We start from the raw sequence: 21270 nt of genomic DNA, 5'->3' as shown, positions 1-21270 counted from the left end.
TTGTGCCCCATGTCATTTACATTTCACCAGGTTTAAATAATATCTCAAGCTTTATGCTTGATTTATTTGTAACACATTAAACCTTTTCAGCTTTCTCTTTCTGCAAATTGTATGGTGTAGCGATATGACAGCAACCAAAATACTATCAAACACTCCAACGCAACTCCATTCTTTGCGAAAGATGGATAAAAAGGCGCACAGAAAACAAAAACCTTGAAAAATTATATACGACCCGCCAAATTCTGGTCAAATCACAGAGATGCCGATTCGCATGGGACTAATATTATCACAGGACCTCGGTGTTCGGCGAAATATGGTAGGTCATTTGCGGGGCAATTTTTACTTTACAAATTACAGACATGGCCGATTCGCACGGGATTAAGATCACAGACAACCTCTGCAATTATTACAAATGACTGGAGGTCACCAGGTAATACTAATCCCGTGCGAATAGGGCTTTAGTTGCCACAGCATTGCTTCATGGCTGCTCTGGTATTGTGGGTGATTGCTACTTAATTGTTTATAGGCTCGAGTCAAAAGAGTCCACCCGAATTATATTTGAGGTATCATTCATGTACACTATGTAGCACAAGTGGTCCAAGATTAATTGAATACGGAAGATTAGAATTTTAAATTATATAAGCAAAAGTAATAGTCGGCGTTGGGAAGATAACTCTGGAAATGTAATAGGTTACAGATTACAAGTAACTCTATTTAAAATCTAATAAGTAGAGTAAATATTTCAATTACTTTATTAATGTAACTAATTACATTTGATTACTTTTCTAAATTTGTAACAAACTGTTAATAATTTTGAAACATTTCAGGGTTAAACTAACAGTAGTACTCAACACTGATTACTGTCAGACTTCTCAAAATCTTTCATCACTTGAATTGCAATCATACCCCCTTTCCACGAGCAGGAACCAGGTGCTAGTTCAGAGCCAGTGCTATAGCCGGTTCTTAGTTGATTCGACTGGCGAGCCCTTTAAGAACCGGTTGCTTTTCCACAGGCTAGAGAACCAATACAGAGCAAGGTCTTACATCACTGAATACATTTCATGTTTCGTTTCACTAGCGCGGCAGCGCCAAACACTTGTCGAGCACCTGGGGAAGTCATGGCTTAATGGTTAGAGAGTTGGACTCGTAATCCAAAGGTTGCGGGTTCGAGTCTCGGGCCGGCAGGGATTGTAGGTGGGGGGAGTGAATGTCCATCGCTCTCTCCACCCTCAATACCACGACTGAGGTGCCCTTGAGCAAGGCACCGAACCCCCAACTGCTCCCCGGGCGCCGCAGCATAAATGGCTGCCCACTGCTCCGGGTGTGTGTTCACGGTGTGTGTGTGTGTTCACTGCTGTGTGTGTGCACGTTGGATGGGTTAAATGCAGAGCACGAATTCCGAGTATGGGTCACCATACTTGGCAGCATGTCACTTCACTTGTTCGAGGTGCATTGGCATTGCAGACAGATCGATGGATCGGCACACAACACACTAAAGCACCGCGACAGCGATCCAAAAGCATAAAGAGCCATCTGATTTCCAGTCGCTCCCGCAGCACCCCGATACCTCGCACCGACCAGTCCGCGCTGCGCTGATCCATCCCGAACAAGCCTAAACAAACTATCAACAATGGCGGACGTTGCGTTGTTATTGATGTTCATGGCTTTGCGAACCTACATCGGCATCCAAACCCGGCGAATCCAACGTGTTCATGTTTAGCTGCTATTTCAAATATGGTGGTCCAAAGTTTCTCTCATCTTGTTGGTCACGGTAACCCCGCCCCAGCCCCTGACGCAAGCGGTTCTTCCTTCTAGCCCAGCAATGTTTTGGTGCTACTTACGAACCGCTTTTCCTGGTTCGGAGCTGGTGCTTTGGGTGTCGAAAGACAAAGAACCGGTTTGAAACTAGGCTCTGGCTCCGAACCAGCAATGGAACTGCCTTGGTAGAAAAGGGGTATCAGTGCAATTTTGTAAAGAAATCAATACAATTTTCATAAGTAACTGTAATTTAATTACAGTAAATTGTAACTAAACATGTAAATAGTGACACATGCCTTAACAAACACTACTAATAATGAGCTTCATGCTTATATGTGAAATATATGTCAGTATATATTTACTTTAGGCTCAAGATTAATTTCTTTAAAAAAAGGTCTAGGTAACACTTTATTTTAGGGTCTCTTAACTAGTTGCATATTAGCATGCATATTACTAGAATATTAGCCATTTATTAGTACTAATTAAGCACATATTAATGCCTTATTCTACATTACTTTATTCTACATCCCTAATCCTACCCAATACCTAAACGTAACAACTACCTTACTAACTATTAATAAGCAGCAAATTAGGAATTTATTGAGGAAAAAGTCGTAGTTAAAAGTGAATAAGTATTCCCTATTCTAAAGTGTTACCAAAATCTTGAGCAGTTTTGTCTCTCAGGTAAATCTTATACACACAAATACATGCTCACCACCACATTTTCTTTGTTTCAAGGGCAGTGCAACACGCACAGACTGTTTGACCTTAGAAACCAACTGACTGCACAGGGGTAAAGTCACAGCAGCCTTGGGCTCAGCACGCCAGCTGAACATCACAATAAACAGCCAATCATCTCATCCATCAATGAGATACAGATACATGCATGGGAATGCTTTGAGCTGACATCACCATAAATAACTGAATAATCTCTTAGCCAGCTGAATAATGCAGAGAGATGGGAGATTATGTCAGTGTTTCTATATGAAGTAAAGCAGGGGACCCCTGTAGCATCGGAGTGAGTGATCTTTGAGCGATATTCTCCAGAGTTTAATATATTATCCATCATGCTTTCTACCCTAATGAACGTGCAAGGCCCCATCAGAAAGGCAAATAGAAATTCTGTCTTGCGTAGAAGCACACACATGCATACACATCAACCACAGGGTTTGAACACTCTCATGACTGATCATCATCTGAATAGTACTGATCACAGAGCAATAACAAATTAATTTTCACTAAAAACTTAGATACTTCCTAATATTTAATTCTCTATGTTATGATTTTATTGTGTCAAGACCAATAAGAGGGACCTGCTACAAATTGCTCTGCCAAAATCATCAAAACCGTTTTTAATTAGTTATTTTAATTAGGCCATATGAGTTATGTTTGAAATCGTTGTTTCAATCTGTAATCTTCTGCGATTATGCATGTAGAGTTCATTTATTCAACCTCATGCCTATCTGAATATTTATACTTTTCTTTCCTCTATGAAACACAAAGACGATATTTGATTAACCTTTTAGGTGTTTTTTATCCATATAGTAATAATCAATGGGGTCGAAAAGTTTTAAATTCCAAAATGTGGAGTAAAGTAGCATAAAAACAGTCCACTGGTTTAACCTGGATGTTCTGAGGTGATACAATGACCTGTTGGATCTGGTCACTTTACTAGATCCCATTGCCATTTTGTCTTGCATCCAAAATAAGTGCATACTGTTGTCATGAAATCAAGAGAAGGATTCAATAGCGGATAATCACAGTTTATTATAGGGAAGAACAGAGTCACAATAAGCCATGAAGCTCTGAGGGTCTGACAGTGAGAGATGCATTAGCTGATCTTAAATAGTCCCCAGTGATGAGTAACAACTGGAGCCGCTCAGCCCGTAATCACGAGCTGGCCACACCCACTCAACCACACATACACACCAAAACAGACAAGCAGGCTGAGACAGTGATTCTATGAACCGTGACAGTACCCCTCCTCCTTACCTGTAGATTGTAATTGTCAATAAGGGAGTGATCCAGTATGACCCTGGCCGGAACCCAACTTCTCTCCTCCGGACAGTAACCTTCCCAGTCCACCAAATACTGGAATCCGTGTCCCCTCCGCCTCGAGTCCAGAATACGATTGACCGAATACGTTGGTTCCCCGTCTACGAGACGCGGCGGTGGAGGAACCGGGGTAGGCGGATTAAGGGGTGAACAAAATACGGGTTTTATTTTTGAAACATGAAACACAACTCTCCTGTACGCTGGAGGAAGTTTAAGGCGGACTGCCACCGGACTAAGGATCTTGGTGACAGGGAACGGGCCAATGAATTTAGGAGCAAGTTTATTACAGACAGAACAGAGTGGAATGTTCTTAGAAGAAAGCCACACTTTTTGACCAATGACGTATACGGGAGGCTTCGACCGGTGGCGATCGGCCTGAGCCTTAGTGCGCGCTCCCACCCGGAGAAGAGTCTCTCGGCTCTTATCCAGGTGCGACGGCACCTCTGGACGAAGGCGTGGGCAGAGGGAACCGCGACTTCGGATTCCAGACTAGGAAAAATAGGTGGCTGGTACCCTAGACTACACTCAAATGGCGAGAGGCCCGTGGATGACACTGGTAACGAGTTATGTGTGTACTCAACCCACGAGAGTTGTTGACACCAGGAAGTGGGATTCTGCGCAACCAAACATCGCAACACTCTCTCAAGATCCTGGTTAGCCCGCTCTGTCTGGCCGTTGCTCTGAGGGTGAAAACCAGAGGACAGACTAACAGTCGCCCCCAGCAAACGACAAAACTCTTTCCAAAATTTGGATACAAACTGGGGTCCCCTGTCGGAAACCACGTCCACCGGGAGGCCATGAATGCGAAAGATGTGATCAATGACAGTAACCGCTGTCTCCTTAGCAGACGGTAATTTGGGTAAGGCGATGAAATGAGCCGCCTTCGAGAATCGGTCCACTACAGTCAAAACGACCGTCTTGCCCAGGGAGGGCGGGAGGGCTGTCACGAAATCTAGCGCAATGTGGGACTAGGGTCTCGAAGGGACCTAGTGTGTCCAATTCCAGGATGGCAAGCCACATTGGAACCATGGCCCCACTGAATAACGTTGGACCGTAACCCCTCCGGCACGAATAACCGATTCGGTGGGCATCCAGGCGGAGGGGTGATCCCCTCTAAGGCTCTGCGAACCTTCGATTCGATCTCCCATGTGAGCGTAGAGACGAAAAGTCTCTCAGGTAGTATGCACTCGGAAGACGACGGGCGTTCGGAAAAATCAAAAATACAAGACAGAGCATGGGGTTCGACGTTCTTGGAGCACGGGCGGTACGACAGTGAAAAATCAAAACGACCGAAAAAAAGTGCCCACCGAGCCTGCCTGGAGTTGAGACGTTTAGCGGATCTGATGTATTCCAAGTTCTTATGATCGGTCCAAACGACAAAAGGTACCCCCGACCCCTCTAACCAGTAGCGCCATTCCTCCAACACTAACTTCACCGCCAACAACTCTCCTTTACTAATGTCATAGTTACGTTCGGCAGAGGACAATCGGCGAGAGAAAAAACGCGCAGGGATGCACTTTATCGTCTGAGGAAGCTCGCTGTGACAGCACCGCGCCTACCCCCACCTCTGACTGTCGACCTCCACCACAAACTGACGTGTGGGATCAGGACCGATAAGAATGGGCGCCAAAACGAAGCGGCGTTTCAGTTTGGCAAATGCAACCTCAGCTGCACTGGACCACCTGAACGTCGTCTTGGGGGAGGTCAAGGTCGTCAGAGGAGCGGCTACTTGGCTGAAATTACGAATGAAACGTCGGTAGAAATTGGCGAACCCCAGAAACCTCTGCAGGGCCTTACGGGAGTCAGGGGTTGGCCAATCCACCACAGCCTTAACCTTATCAGGGTCCATGCGAACCCCCTCAACCGAAACAATGTACCCTAAAAAGGGAACCGACTGTGCATGAAACGCGCACTTCTCCGCCTTGACAAAAAGCCCATTCTCAAGCAGCCTCTGGAGCACTCGCCTGACGTGCTGCACGTGTTCCTGGAGAGACGAAGAAAAAAATCAATATGTCATCCAGGTAAACATATGAACTGATCTACCATGTCTCTCATCACGTCATTGACGAGTGCTTGGAAAACTGCGGGACAGTTGGATAACCCAAATGGCATGACCCGATACTCAAAGTGCCCCCTGGGGGTATTAAAGGCAGTTTTCCACTCATCTCCCTCCCTTATGCGAACCAAATGATAGGCGTTACGTAAATCTAATTTGATGAAGACAGATGCTCCCTGCAACCTCTCGAACGCAGAAGACATCAATGGCAAAGGATATATATTCTTTACCGTGATGTTGTTCAAGCCCCGGTAATCAATACAAGGTCGCAGAGAGCCATCCTTCTTCGCGACAAAGAAAAATCCTGCCCCCGCTGGAGAAGAAGGGCGAATGAACCCGAATGAAGGGTTCAATGAACCCATGGAGAAAATATATTTCTCCATGGCCTCCCTTTCAGGAAGCGAAAGCGAGTATAACCTGCCCTTAGGCGGAGAAGTACCTGGAACTAGATCTATGGCACAGTCATAGGGACGATGAGGAGGAAGAGAAGCAGCTCTGGACTTACTGAACACTTCCTTCAGGTCGAGATACTCCATGGGCACGTTAGATTCACCCCATTGCAGTCTTACCGAGAGAAGCGTGGTGGTTGAGGATTGGTTGAATGATACCCCACCCGACAGTAACCTCAGTCCTACTGTCGGGCTTGTGCTTTTACCGGTCACCCTGCCAAGAAGTGCCCCGACACACCACAGTATAAACACAACCCTCTAACTCGTCGACGCTCTCTCTCCTCCCGGGAAAGCCGAGCTCTACCAACCTGCATGGGTTTGCTGCTGGACAATTGGTTGACCGTGCGTCCAGATTCAACAGGAGAATCATCGGGAAATACTGGTAACAGTTGACGTAGAGCTCGCTGGTTACGTTGTTGCAACCACGAATCTACACGAAGAGCTAAGTCAATCAGTTCATCCAAGCCCGTGGGCAACTCCACCACGGATATCTCCCTCTGAACTCGGTCATCCAACCCATGCAGGAACATGTCCCACTGCGCCTCCTCGTTCCACTTGCACTCGGCCCCCAGTGTTCGGAACTCGATGGAGAAATCAGAGACAGATCTTTCACCCTGACGGAGATCAGCCAGTCTGCGCACCGCCTCACGTCCAACTATCGCGCGATCGAAGACCCTCTTCATCTCTCCAGAATGAATGACGATTCTCCCACACCGCCATTCCCCATAAAGCTGCCTTTCCAGACAGCAAGGTGAGAACTAACGCCACCTTGGACTCCTCCGTGGGGAAAGTCTGCGGCTGCAGAGAAAAAAACTGAGCATTTTACGAGAAAAGCTCGACATAGATTGGGCTCACCGTTGTATGTCCCTCGTGTCGGCAGCCGCGGCTCACGTTGAGTCGTGATGTTAAGAGGAGCTGGGGAAACAGGCGGTGGGGAAATCAATTGAAGGATTCAATAGTGGATAATCACAGTTTATTATAGGGAAGAACAGAGTCACAATAAGCCACGAAGCTCGTGCACAGCGTAGATTGGAGACTGACGCAGGGACGCAATGGGCAGCCAGTCCAGCTGTAGAATCCTCCGAAGACAGGACAGAAACAGGAACACTCCAGGAACAACGAGAAGCAACACAGGAACACAGTGAAACTCTGAGGATCTGACAGTGAGAGATGCGTTAGCCGATCTTAAATAGTCCCCAGTGATGAGTAACAGCCGGAGCCGCTCAGCCCGTAATCACGAGCTGGCCACACCCACTCAACCACACACACACACCAAAACAGACAAACAGGCTGAGACAGTGATTCTATGAACCGTGACAACTGTATTTTGTCTCATATCCAGGATTGTCAGCCAAGAGGTTGACAGAGGAAGCCGTGAAAGATTTGAAAGCATGAGACAAAGCAATTGTAACAAAGAACAGGGTTTATTGAGTAATCCTATATGTGTCTCTTTCAGACTTCGTCTGACCAGCATGAATTTAATCTGCTTCACGTCAAATGGAAATGGAGACAAATGGAGACCAGTTCATTAGAAATACTCAAAAACCATAAATTGAAAGCTACAGCCAATGTAAAATACTTTACATTGTGAGACATGTGCTGTTAAAAAGACCAGCAGTGCTGGTAACCACTGTATGCTGAATGCTGGTGTGCATCCTATCTAGCTTCCTTTATCAACCAGATTTTCAAAAGGGGAGACCCATAACAAGTTCTGGATTGCAAAATTAAGATGATCTCTCTCCACAGGGTTTTTTCCGCAGAAGTATCCAGAAGAACATGGTGTACACATGCCACAGGGAGAAGAACTGCATTATCAACAAGGTGACTCGGAATCGCTGTCAATACTGCCGGCTGCAGAAGTGCTTCGCTGTGGGGATGTCCAAAGAGTGTGAGTGTTATAAACCTTCATCCTACACACACACATATGCTCCAGCTAAGGATTTTGTCCTGTGAACAGATACATCTTTACACGCCTGTCTATAAGCTTTTAAAGGGATAGTTCACCCAAAACTGAAAATTCTGTCATTATTTACTCACGCTCATGTCGTTCCAACCCTGAAAGACCTTCATTCATCTTCGGAATACAAATTAAGATTAAATAGTTTTCTGACCCTCCATAGACAGCAACACAACTGAAACATTCAAAGGCCAAAACAGTAGTAAGGACATCGTTAAAATAGTTCATTTGACACCAGTGGTTCAACTGTAATTTTACGAAACTACGAGAATACTGTTTGTGCGCAAAGAAAACAAATATAATGACTTTATACAACAATTGCTTCTCTTCCCTGTCTCTGCCTCATGTTCATGAAAGTAGCGTTTTAGTTGCGTTGCTGTCTATGGAGGGTCAGAAAGCTCTCAGATTTCATCAACAATATCCTAATTTGTGTAATTTGTGAAGATAAACAAATGTCTTACAAGTTTGAAACAACACGAGGGTGAGTGATTAATGACAGAACTGTCATTTTTGGGTGAACTATCCCTTAAAATTGTGTATATTAGTTTTGGTCACTGAATCACAATGAGCAATATCATGGCAGATTCATATCAGGGCTTTAATTGTTTGGCCTTTTTATACCCAGTATAAATCAACTAATGCGAAGTTTCAGCAGTTTTGTAGGGCTGCCCTACTCATCTCTGACAAAATAATCTTAGTTGAATAAAATAATAAAATAAATTGGTTAGCCACGGGAAGAAAAAAAAAAATCTGTGTCCATGATGGACCAATTGTTAGCAACTGCTCCATGAGGTAATTATTTAAATAAATATAAATATGTGATTAGTTGACTACTAGAAAAATCTTTAGTCGGGGCAGCCCTAGAGATGAGATATATTGATAGCTCTGTTTTGTGCACTGTCCCGTATTCCATATGACTCACCAATGAAACCAATATTTTATTTGTGCATTTATTATAAATAGGTCTTAAAAACAGCTATGTAATCCTAATTGGGAACTGTCTCATTGTGACATTAAAATATAAAAACAACAACTGAGATATCTTTAAAATGGAAGACATCTCTTGCTTTTCAAATGTTACTCCTGAGAATAAGACCACATCAGTCTCCTCTAGAGTTCCTAGAGGTATTTTAGTTATTCATGTTAAATTGTGATGGATGGTTTGAAGCAAAGCTCAAGGTCCCACTCAAAACCATTGCAACAAAGTCAATAGATTGGTTAAATTTAAAAAATATTCCTCCAATCATTTAACCATTTAACATAACTAAGAACATAACAAAAGTGCAAAATTTGTGCAATAATTGTGCTCTGAGGTTATGAAAAAATAAATAAAAGTGATTATTTGAACCTGAATAATACACTCCATGCAGTGAGTTCCTCAAAATAATCTGTCTGTGATGATTTCTTAGAGATGCATCATTGTCCCATTGATTGGGTATTTAATTAATGTATGTGTTCAGTTGAAAAATGGGCAAAAACAGGATTAAAATGTTGCAGCTCAGCAGGACTTCAGTGATTCACTTCTTTCAGGAGTCGCACCGCAAATGTACCACCGTGGCATGTTGTACGCATTATTGCTTTAGATTCCAAACACCGCCGTTCAAACCATCTGAAGCTCTTTGCATTTTACACATTATTACCATTGTTTGATTGCATCAGCGCTTATGGTTCAAGTCGACTTCACACTCCATTTGCTGCAGGAAAAAGAGGTGATTCTATTTCACGCTCTTCTTCTGAACAAAAGAGTGACAAATGCAGCAATATCACGGTTGGCCCTCCATTTTTTGCTCTTTAACTTACCGTTTGTAGTCTCACTGAAGCTGTTGAATTTAAGGCCTGGTCGTACCAACACAAAAATTGGATACAAAAATTCAAATTTTTGCATGAAAAAATATGGCAGACTGGCTGAAAAAAAATACAATTTCACACTTTGACAGTAAAAGTAGACAGAGCACATACACAAAGTAGTATAATATTCTATTTGCATATCAGGATGGTGATATACCATTTTTTTTAGTATTATTCTCATGTTTATTCTTATTCCTCTGCTATTCACTGTCACTTAGCAAAATAGTGCCACCAAGTCGTAGTTTTATGCAACAGCAGCATCTCCGGCACATGACCTAAACACGACTCTTTTTGGATTTGCAAGTTTTGTTTGCTGTGCATTGGAAAAGAGAATAAAAAAGCTCTTTGTTAAAAACAAATATGTTGCATTGACAGTGTGCAAAATGAATAAGTCGATCTTAGCAGATGTATTAAGTTCATTCAAATGAAATATTTTAAGCACCAAATTATTGTACCAAAACTTCACCTAAATTATCAATAATGTTCCCTTGAAATTGTAATCACGGTTATTCATTTTGATTAATGGAATTGCACTGCAATACTTATTTTGTGTGAAGCAACACTGGATTTGTAGCTACATTTTAAAACAAGCTAAACATTATATTTCTGAACTACTTTGCTGTTTTATACATCAGTAAAACAAAACGCATAGTGTCTAAATGGTCAACAACACATTGCTCTTATTAACACATTTTGAAGAGATTATAAACAGAATAAACAGTATTCATTGCATTCATGCTGTGGCTTGTTGGTTTTCTGTTCGTTAGTATGAAATCATTTTGAAATATTCTCCGTGCCTTTCTGAATAAGGTACTGGATTCAGCTTCAGGCACATCCATATAGTTATAAATTATGTAGTAATGTTTTTCATTAATTTAGTTGAATTAATCATCATCATTTTTATTGGAGATTCACATTGCTGCACCTCTCTTGATGTGAATAGGCCTGTAAGACTGTATAACTGTCAAGGAGCGAGACACTTCTGAAGCTGAGTAACAGTCAAGCCATTAGCTCATAATCTCCCTCCCACCTTGTTATTTTACTCTCTCTGTCTTGGAGACAGGCTGCAGATTTACACCGCTAGTATTAGCAGCCGTCAAGAGCCTGTAATGACCTCACTGAGATTATCTGTAGCATTTCACAGCTGAAAGATAGACTGATACACAGAGCACTTGAGCAGCAGAACTCCAGCTGTTCGCGTTTAGATCCATGAGGAGATGGCCAGCGCTTTATCTTTCCCCGACCACCATCATCATTACACCGATGCTTGATCAGTCGCACTGGCTGCACGCAATCCTCGACTGACTTCTTCACCATAATTACCACAACTAAACAATTAAAACTGACTAAAGCTACATTCCAATGTAGAGTAATCCTGAAATGGTATTAAAATAAGACTAATTAAAAAATGTAATAACCTTGCTTGGACCTCAGTGTCACAGCGGGTTCAAACAAAGTGAGAAAAGGATCTGTCTGCAGCCGTTTAACTTTAATAAAGGGAAACAAAACAAACAAACTGAACTGAAAACACAAGGAATTAAATACACAGGAAAATGAGCCAACTAAACAAGAGAGCGAAACAGAGAGACTAAACAGTGGAAACCCAGAGCCTAAAGGAAATAGAAATACATATTAAAATAAGAGTCAAATGGAACAGAACATAAACATGACACTCAACTCTCCACAGCAATGCATTCTGGGTTTCAGAAATATTGCAGTTATTTGCTGCTGCATCTGTAAGGTCACCACAATACTGGACATGCACAGATGGCCAGCCGCACTGCTAGAGTGAGAGAGTGTGCTGGTCATGTCTCATTAATAATACCACAACACACACGATTGTGCTCTGAAGGACACCATGACACCAGGTGAAAGAGAAAGACAAATATCAGAATAATCAGAAATAACAGCTGAACCTAGAAGAAATGCTGTGGTAAGGTGGTTAAAGATCTCAACTTGTGGGATATGAAGATTCCAAATGAAGGTTTAATTGAACCCAAACAAACGATCAGTTAACATAAATTAACATAAGGGAAATAATGAGGTCAAAACAACAAACATTCAAAGCAAACTAACAGAACCAAACTGACCTAACACAGGGAACAAAGCATCAGCTTTTAAAGGAAAGGACAGGCCCATCATAACACAAGAGGGGAGACAAACACTTCACACCTAACATATGACATTACAAAATTAAAACAAGATCAAATAAATAAACAAACGTCAACCCAGGAATAAATATAGATGAATGTAAAGCAATAACAAAATCATACAACTAAAAAAAAACAATTAATGAAGAGAGAGTTTTCCCCTCCCCATGACGTCTCATCAAATGGAATGTCCAGATGGAAGCAAAGATGCTTAAATTCAAACTTCCTGTCCAGATTCCAGTTTTCATCACACAGACCGTCTCCATCCTGGGGGGTATTCATTTGAGGTAGTTTTGGAGTTATTTTAATGGCAAATGTTGAGAGTTCATTATTGTAATACGAGAGGGTGCCAGCATGAATCTCTCGACTTGCAGCAGGCTTGTTCTCCCATATAACGTTATATAGTGATCATAGCTCTGCACTCGCTCAGATATTATGTGTCTGCCCTCAAACTTTGTCCTGTGTACGCGCTAATAAGTGCTTACTGTAAACAGGCCTATTTGGTCAAGTCAAGTCACCTTTATCAATACAGATTGTGTCAAAGCAACTTTCCAATATCAAAATAGAAAAATAGTGTGTCAGTAATGTAAAATGACAAGATTAAACACTCCATTTTCAGTTAACCATTGTGCGGTCTTCGGTTATTTCTGACTGGAGAATTTAACATTTTGAATTTTCAAAAATCATAGCTTCACCAGAATGGTACGAAACCCTGTGACTTTCATGGCAATTGGTATGTGAACACACAAAAAAAACTGAGGGCATGATTCGAGCAGGCTAAGTGGTCATAAAAAAATAAAAATAAATTTGACCAAAATATATTTTGTTACTAAATAAATAATTATATATATTATTATAATAATAAATAAAAATATTATTATAATATTTTGTTTGTAGTAAATGCACCATCCAACGGAGTAAACTCTATAAAAAAAACTAACACCCAGTATAATTAATACTGAGTAATGAGAATTAAATATTAGAAAATATTACATTTGTTGCAAATTTTGTTGCTCTTGCGGTGAAAATGTGTTATAAATAATATATATATTTTTTTTTACTTTACGTTTGGTGGGTGGTTGAGCACCCACCGGCAGAAACATAAATCGGCACCTATGATGTGACATACCTGGGTATGTTTAAGGGTAAGTAAGTGGAGTAAGCAAGTTCAGTAAACACTTTGACATTTTTAATACATGTGTTGAGGAGTCTCACACATCTTCTGATCTGGTGTTCACTACTATAATAAATATGAATGACAAACGGTGACTTGTTATGTCAAGTTTACATTAACACTTTAGGGTAACATTTTATTTTAAGGTGTCCTTGTTACTCGTTACATGTACATACTGTTATAATAACAATAAATTATGCATAATTACATGCAAGTAACCCTAAACCAAACCTTAATCCTAACCCTAACCATATAGTTGTCACGGTGCACACAGCAGGGAGGAACGAGGAACACGGAGATGAGGATGTAACTCAAATAACAGACTTTACTGGAGACAGGGCAGGACAAGGCAAACTCACAGACATCAAACACCGGGGGTAACGAGTAGACCAGACGAAATAACACAGAACAGACAGGACTATAACTACACAGGATAATTAACTCAAACACACCTGGAACAGAATAAACTACTAATCACATCAGACAAGGACAGGAAACAAACCAAATATGGGCACGGAAACACAGGGAGCATGTGGAAACACAAGACACACACAACAGAGGTCTGACAATAGTAAGTACATGTAGTTAATTAATATTACTCAATACTTAAATGTAGAATGAACTGTCAGGGAACTGTGGTGTGTGTGTCATGTGTTCCTGCCTCTTGTGCCCATATTTGGTTTGTTTCCTGTCATATCATTAGTTAATTCTTGTCTAGCCGTGTTCGTCTCATTATCTATGATTTGCGTGTGTATATTAGTCCTGTCTGTTCAGTTAAACTTCGTCTGGTCTACTCGTTATCCCCGGTGTTGGATGTCTGTGTCTTACCCTGCCTTGCCTTGCCTTGTCTTGCCCTGCTTTGATGTCAGTAAAGTGTTATTTGAGTTTATATCCTCGTCTGCGTGTTCCTGGTTCCTCCCTCGTGTGTGCACCGTGACAGTAACAAGGACACCTTAAAATAAAGTGTAACCCACTTTAGTATAGGGGCCAATTCTCACTCTTATCTAGTTGCTTATTAGCATGCCTATTATGAACATAATATTAGTACTGTTTATTAGTTCTTATACAACACATATTCTGCATGACCATATTCCCTTATCCTACCCAATAGCTAAACTTAACAACTACCTTACTAACTATCAATAAGAAGCTAATTAGGAGTTTATTGAAGCAAAATTCATATGGTTTTTAATAGTGAGAATTGGCCCATAAAATAAAGTGTTACCAAGTTTACTAATTAAAATCAGATGATCTTCACTTGTTATGATGTTATGAGCAATCAAGTTCTCTACTATAGATCAGTGGAGTTAAATGTTAAAATGTCATTGCAAAGAAGTTTAATACATTTTCCAGTGTCAGTTTCTTTCTTAAAGTCTGGTTTTGGAGTGGAGTATGGAGTGTAGACAAAAAAAATAAAATAAATAATAATAATAATAATAATTGAAAGCATTTTAGCAGAAGGCTGCAATATAACCTAAAAATGAAGGGTCTGAATACTTTCCGAATCCACTGTATACAATTATATGAGTCTGCACTTTTTTTATACTTTTAACAATGCAACGATCTTCCTATTTAAAGGACCATTTGAATAATTTGTTTTAATTAGGTCAGTACTTGTTAGAGCCCTTATAAATAAATCTCATCTAATAAAAATCTTTTTAAGGACCTTTGCTTTTTAAATATGAAAAGGATGTGCATTTTGCTAGTGCATATGTATGAGAAAATTGGTATCGGTTTCATTATCAGCCATGGCTGCTACAGTCTCTCTGGGGGACTGCAGTAACAACAGCGACCAACCGAACTTGCTTTGAATTTCATCGGGATTGTTTGCAGAGGTCTGATTTAGGGTTGGCGTTGTTGATAAAGATCTTTGCCTTGATTGGGGGTATTGTCTGAGACTCCTCTCCTGCAGAGAGCAGCTTCAAAGATGAGCCCCTCCGAGGCTTAATGAAACAGGACGGTCCCCAGATGGCCCTCCACAACACCAGGTGTTTTCTCCTTAATGATCTCATGCAGCAGTGCGAACTTCATCAGCCTCTTCTGTATTAATAATGCTGGCCGATGACTGGGCTCCAGCTTGTAGCTGAATAATAGAGCAGTGTGCTTCATCGACCTTGACATACATCTGCAGATGCGGTTTGATGCTGTGCCGACGGGATGGAAGCCACAGTATTTGTTACGTTCCCATATTGCTGTAGGAGTCTTTGGTTTAGCGCAAAAGAACGCTACAGTATTGGATATGTTAGAGGAGTATGAATACAATATTTGTGCTATACGTCATTCTCATTAAAAGCCATTTGTTCTTTAAAAAAGGTATAATTTTTTAAAAAATGTTTAAGGGACAATAATTGTTATACACATTAGGGGTACATCAGTTTTCCCATGGCACAGTTGAATTGTTGAACTTGAATTGACCCAGTACTAAGGAAATATGGGCAACATCACTGTAAACAGTGTTGGGGATTAACTAGTTACATGTAACAGAATTACGTAATTTAATTACAAAATTTGTTACAGAGACAAAATGTGTAATTAAATTACAGTTACTTGTGAAAATGTTAAAGAATACAAAGTGGGTTACATCTGAATATTTTCACACATACAGATTTGATTGATTTATTTTCCAAATTGCATTGACTGCTTTAAAATATGAGACACCAATGTTTCAGGAGTTTAGGACAGAGAATAGGACAGAATAGGGTTGATGTATGTGCTTTGTTTTTTAAGATTAACTGTTTTTTCCAAGGCATTGTTAGATGCCAGTGATTCTTGTCATAGCTATGCAAAGATTCGATTTAAAAAAGTACCATAGCTATTAAACTATTTCTTGTTTTGATTTTAAATCTGTATTTAATTTCAGAATGGTTTCTGATTTCATGGTGGCTGTGCTTTAAAATTAAATTATTATAATTTTAATTCAAGCGAAGAAGGATTTTGAGAAGTCTGACAGTAATCAGTGTTGAGTCCTACTGTAATGTTAACCCTGCCTGCTTTAAATGTTTCAGAATGATTAACAATTGACAACATTCATTAGAAATTTGGAAAAGCAATCAAAAAGTAAAGTAATCAATTACAATAAAGTAATTGAAATAGTTACACTACCTATTATATTTTAAATGGGGTAACTTGTAATCTGTATCCTATTACTTTTCCAAAGTAACCTTTCCAACACTGACTGAATATCCCGCTACAGTCCAACAACATTCACTTGCACTGTTTCTGGCGTGGCATTGAATTTATACACAGTGTTAACAGATAGAAGCTTTAACGCCTCGGCTAGATCAAGGCTGTCTCATAATACGCCTCTAATATGATGTGACGTGACCAAACGCTGCACTTTCATTGACAGAGATGCTTCTTTTGAAGTGGGGATCAGCCTACTGAAGTCTTTGGATTGAAGCATATTTATAACTGCGCAGACCATTTCTGTTCGATTCTGCAAGAATGTTCCATTGCTGATATTATGTGACTATGTGCTGACACAGTATAACAATAGTGAGGTTGACAACTATTACTGAAGAGTTTATTTTTCTCTTTTAAATCCCTGTAATGCTCATGTTTCATATACTGTCATTTCCCATGTACAGTAGGTGTAGATTTTCATTGAGTCTTCAATGAATAACTAAATATCATTATTATTATTATAAATAAATTTATCATTCTTCTTTATCTGTTTTAAATCATTCTCGGGGACTTTAATAAAGCAAATCTCTCCCGCGAACTGCCAAAATACAGACAGCATTTTACATGTCCCACCAGAGACAGTAATATATTGGATCACTGTTACACAGCGATAAAGGAAAACATATCATTCTGTTCCACGAGCAGCTTTAGGACTCTCTGATCACTGTTTGGTTCATCTTATTCCAATCTACAGGCAAAAACTTAAATCGGTTAAACCTGTATTAAGGACTGTAAAGAGATGGACTAATGAGACAGAGCGGGTTTTACAAGCCTGTCTCAACCTTACTGATTGAAGTGTTTTTGAAGCTGCTGATGATCTGGATGAGCTCACAGAGACTGTAACATCCTATATCAGTTTCTGTGAGGATATGTGCATTCCTACCAGGACTCATCTAAATTATAACAACGACAAACCATGGTTCACTGCTAAACTCAGACCGCTCTGTCAGGCCAAAGAAGATGCTTACAGGAATGGGGACAGAGTCTTGTATAAACAGGCCAAATACACACTGGAAAAGGAGATCAGAGTGGCAAAGAGGAATTATTTCGATAAGTTAAGGATCCAATTCTCTTCCAGTGACACGGCTTCAGTGTGGAAAGGTCTGAAAGACATCACCAATTACAAGACACCATCCCCCAGCACTGTGGAGAATCAACAACTGGTAGACGATCTTAATGAGTTCTATTGTAGGTTTGAAAAAACACCATTCACACCTCCTGCAACCCCCCTCTCCCCCAAACCTGAACTGCAGATAAGAGAAGATGACGTGCTCCAGGTCTTCAAAAAGAACAAGAGAAGGAAGGCACCAGGCCCAGACGGTGTGACACCAGCCTGTCTGAAATGCTGTGCTGACCAGCTGGCCCCCATCTTCACACAGATCTTCAACAGATCACTGGAACTGTGTGAAGTCCCCTCATGCTTCAAATACTCCACCATAATCCCAAAGAAACCCAAGATTACAGGACTTAACGACTACAGACCTGTGGCTCTAACGTCTGTGGTCATGAAGTCATTTGAAAAACTGGTTTTGGTTTATCTGAAGGACATCACTGGACCCCCTGCAGTTTGCCTACAGAGCAAACAGGTCTGTGGATAATGCAGTCAACATGGGACTTCATTACACACTGCAACACCTAGACAGACCAGGGACTCATGTGAGGATCCTGTTTATGGACTTCAGCTCGACCTTTAACACTATCATTCCAGACCTCCTCCTGCCCAAACTAACTCAGCTGTCCGTCCCCACCTCCGTCTGACAGCAGCAGCTAGTGAGGCTGGGAAAATTTTCATCCAGCACCCGCACCATCAGCACTAGAGCTCCTCAGGGCAGCGTTCTCTCCCCAATGCTCTTCTCCCTCTACACCAATGACTGCACATCTAAAGACACCTCTGTCAAGCTCCTGAAGTTTGCAGACGACATCACACTGATCGGCCTCATTCAGGATGGTGACGAGTCTGCTTACAGACAGTAGGTTAAGGAGCTGGCTGTCTGGTGCAGTCTTAACAACCTGGAGCTCAACATGCTCAAAACTGTGGAGATGATCGTGGACTTCAGGAGAAACCCCCCTGCTCTCCTCCCACTCACCATCATGAACAGCACTGTGGCTGCAGTGGAGTCATTCAGATTCCTGGGCACCACAATTTCTCTGGACCTGAAGTGGGACATTCACATTGACTCTATTGTGAAAAAGGCCCAGCAGAGGTTGTACTTCCTTCGCCAGCTGAGGAAGTTCAATCTGCCACAGGACTTGCTGAAACAGTTCTACTCTGCCATCATTGAATCCATCCTCTGCACTTTAATAACTGTCTGGTTCAGCTCAGCTACCAAATCTGACCTCAGAAGACTACAGAGGGTAGTCCGGACTGCTGAGCGAATCATTGGTACAATGGTACTCTCCAAGTACTGTTCTTATCCAGAGTGAGCAAAAGGGCTGGTAAAATCACTCTGGACCCCTCACACCAAGCACACTCCCTCTTTGAACTGTTGCCGTCTGGTCGACGCTACAGAGCTCTGAGCACCAGAACGACCAGACATAGGAACAGTTTCTTCCCTCAGGCAATCCATCTCATGAACACTTGAACTCTTAACAATAAACATGAAACACACAACACTATCATATTTTTATGTTTATTTTACACACATATTTATTACATTTCAAATTTGCACCTAACATACTGAATTGTCTATTTTGTATATTGTGTTTGTGCTATTTGGCACATTTTACATTTTTGTATATATGTACCTTATATATTTTATTTTTATTTTATTTATTAATTTTTTTTTACAATCTGTATCCTGTGCTGTTGCTGTCATTCTGTCGCACTGTGGAGCTACTGTCACTAAAACAAATTCCTTGTATGTGCAAACGTACCTGGCAATAAAGCTGATTCTGATTCTGATAAAAGCGTCTGCTAAATGACTACATAATAATAATAATAATAATAATAATAATAAATAAAACAAAACTTTTGCTGAAAGTTTGCCCTATTAATAAAGGTGAGGCATTTTAATAAAATAATTTGTGTACTGTGTATCTTATTTTATACATTTTAGCTCTTTTCCATAAATCTAGCTAGCAACATCCTAGGCAGCATTTTAATAAAGTATCATAAGTATACTGCTGGCATAAAGACATATGGGCAAAATATGCAGTAGGCAGCATAGTTATGATACCTCATTATGGCCACATCTGAAGAAATCATCAAGTTAGTTGGTTGTAGAATTGCTTTATATACAGTATATACATATAGTCAAACCAAAATTTAATCAGACAATGTAACAACGTTCGTAGGTCGGGAAGAAGGAGGCGGGAACCGGCAAACATTTAAAGAATTTAATAACAAAATAAACAAACACGAAAGTAAAGCGGCAGCCCCTCACGGACGACTGCCGCACACAAAACACAAAATAAAATCCAGGCCTGGTCCTCTCTCGTCTTCCACTGTCGTCACTCCTCCTTTTATCCTTCCGGAGCTCCTCCGTGGGACTCGAGACCGGTGAGTGTCGCAGGTGTCGCTCATTATCATTAACTCCACCGACCTCGCTCCGTTCCCACGGCTCTCGGCCCCGCCCCACTCACCACAGACACCTTCAACATTTCTCACATTATCACAGTTTATTTGTTATAGTTTAGAAAATGGTAATAAAATATGACAAGAACTCAGAGTTAAACTGTGTCAGAAGAAATTCATCTTGATAATGTCAGATAACTTTGATAGAAAGGTATGTTATGAATTTGGTTGGATAGCTGTCAGCTATTAAATTTAAGTACACAATTAAATAATACCGCTTTAGGTCAACCAATTACCTAGCAATGCTTCATTTTGTTCAGTCTGTGCTGTAAAAAGTTTGCATTAACAATAAAAAAAAAAACACTTAAGCAAAACATGGTTAGGTCTGAATAATTTTGGTCCCAAATTTATATAAATTTTACTACTCACTGTATGAAGATTTTTTGGGGTATAATATGTCACAGTTTAGTTAAAAAAAAAAAAATCTGAATTATATCTGGTGTCTGAATAATTTTTGGTTCAACTCTGTATATATATATATATATGAATGAATATTATCACTGAAATATAAACAGACCAAAAAGTATTAGTGACCTCCCTTGATTTTGTTTTGCATTTTCAGCTGTCCGGAATGACAGGAATAAGAAAAAAAAAGAGATTCCAAAGCAGGAGTTGGCCGAGAGTTATGTGCTGACAGTAGAACTAGAGACCATCATCGAGAAGATACGGAAAGCTCACCAAGAGACGTTTCCCTCACTCTGCCAGCTGGGCAAGTACACCACGGTGAGTCACTCTCACTCACTAACTTAAAGAATTTGTACAGCGGCCCGAAACGTATTTCAGTGCTAAAGTCACACTATCATGAGGGTCAGGGTCAAAGGGGACGTGATAAGCTCACACGGGTCTCGTATACAATAATGCTTTTGTTATGAATAGTGCAGAGGGGTGCTGGAATTGACATAATAATGCAAAGAAAAATAGGGGTATGTAAGGAGAAGAAACACTCTCAACAAATATTTATAAAAATATAGTATTTACAAATATTCAGACTCAGCATTGACCACATATAACAAATATGCTTTGAGCAGCACAACATAGAAATGTTTTACAATAACTATTGGTGCCA

The 21270-nt window shown here is 40.7% G+C and overlaps 1 protein-coding gene across 1 annotated transcript in view; it reads left to right on the top strand.

Annotated features, from left to right (window-relative positions):
* The window catches only part of LOC306847267 (retinoic acid receptor beta-like), a gene marked incomplete at both ends in the record, with an annotated part of 157519 nt that overhangs the window by 91468 nt on the left and 44781 nt on the right, over positions 1–21270 (top strand). Inside the window, 2 exons of the mRNA XM_079381115.1 lie at positions 8065–8206; positions 20767–20927. Of these exons, the coding sequence (XP_079237241.1) occupies positions 8065–8206; positions 20767–20927 (303 nt within the window). The remainder of the gene's footprint in view (positions 1–8064; positions 8207–20766; positions 20928–21270) is intronic.

This window comes from Barbus barbus (genome assembly GCF_936440315.1).
Source record: "Barbus barbus genome assembly, chromosome: 27".
NCBI classification, from domain to species: domain Eukaryota; kingdom Metazoa; phylum Chordata; class Actinopteri; order Cypriniformes; family Cyprinidae; genus Barbus; species Barbus barbus.
The sequence above is the reverse complement of the archived record's forward strand: the minus strand, read 5'-3'. Positions and strand labels throughout refer to the sequence as shown.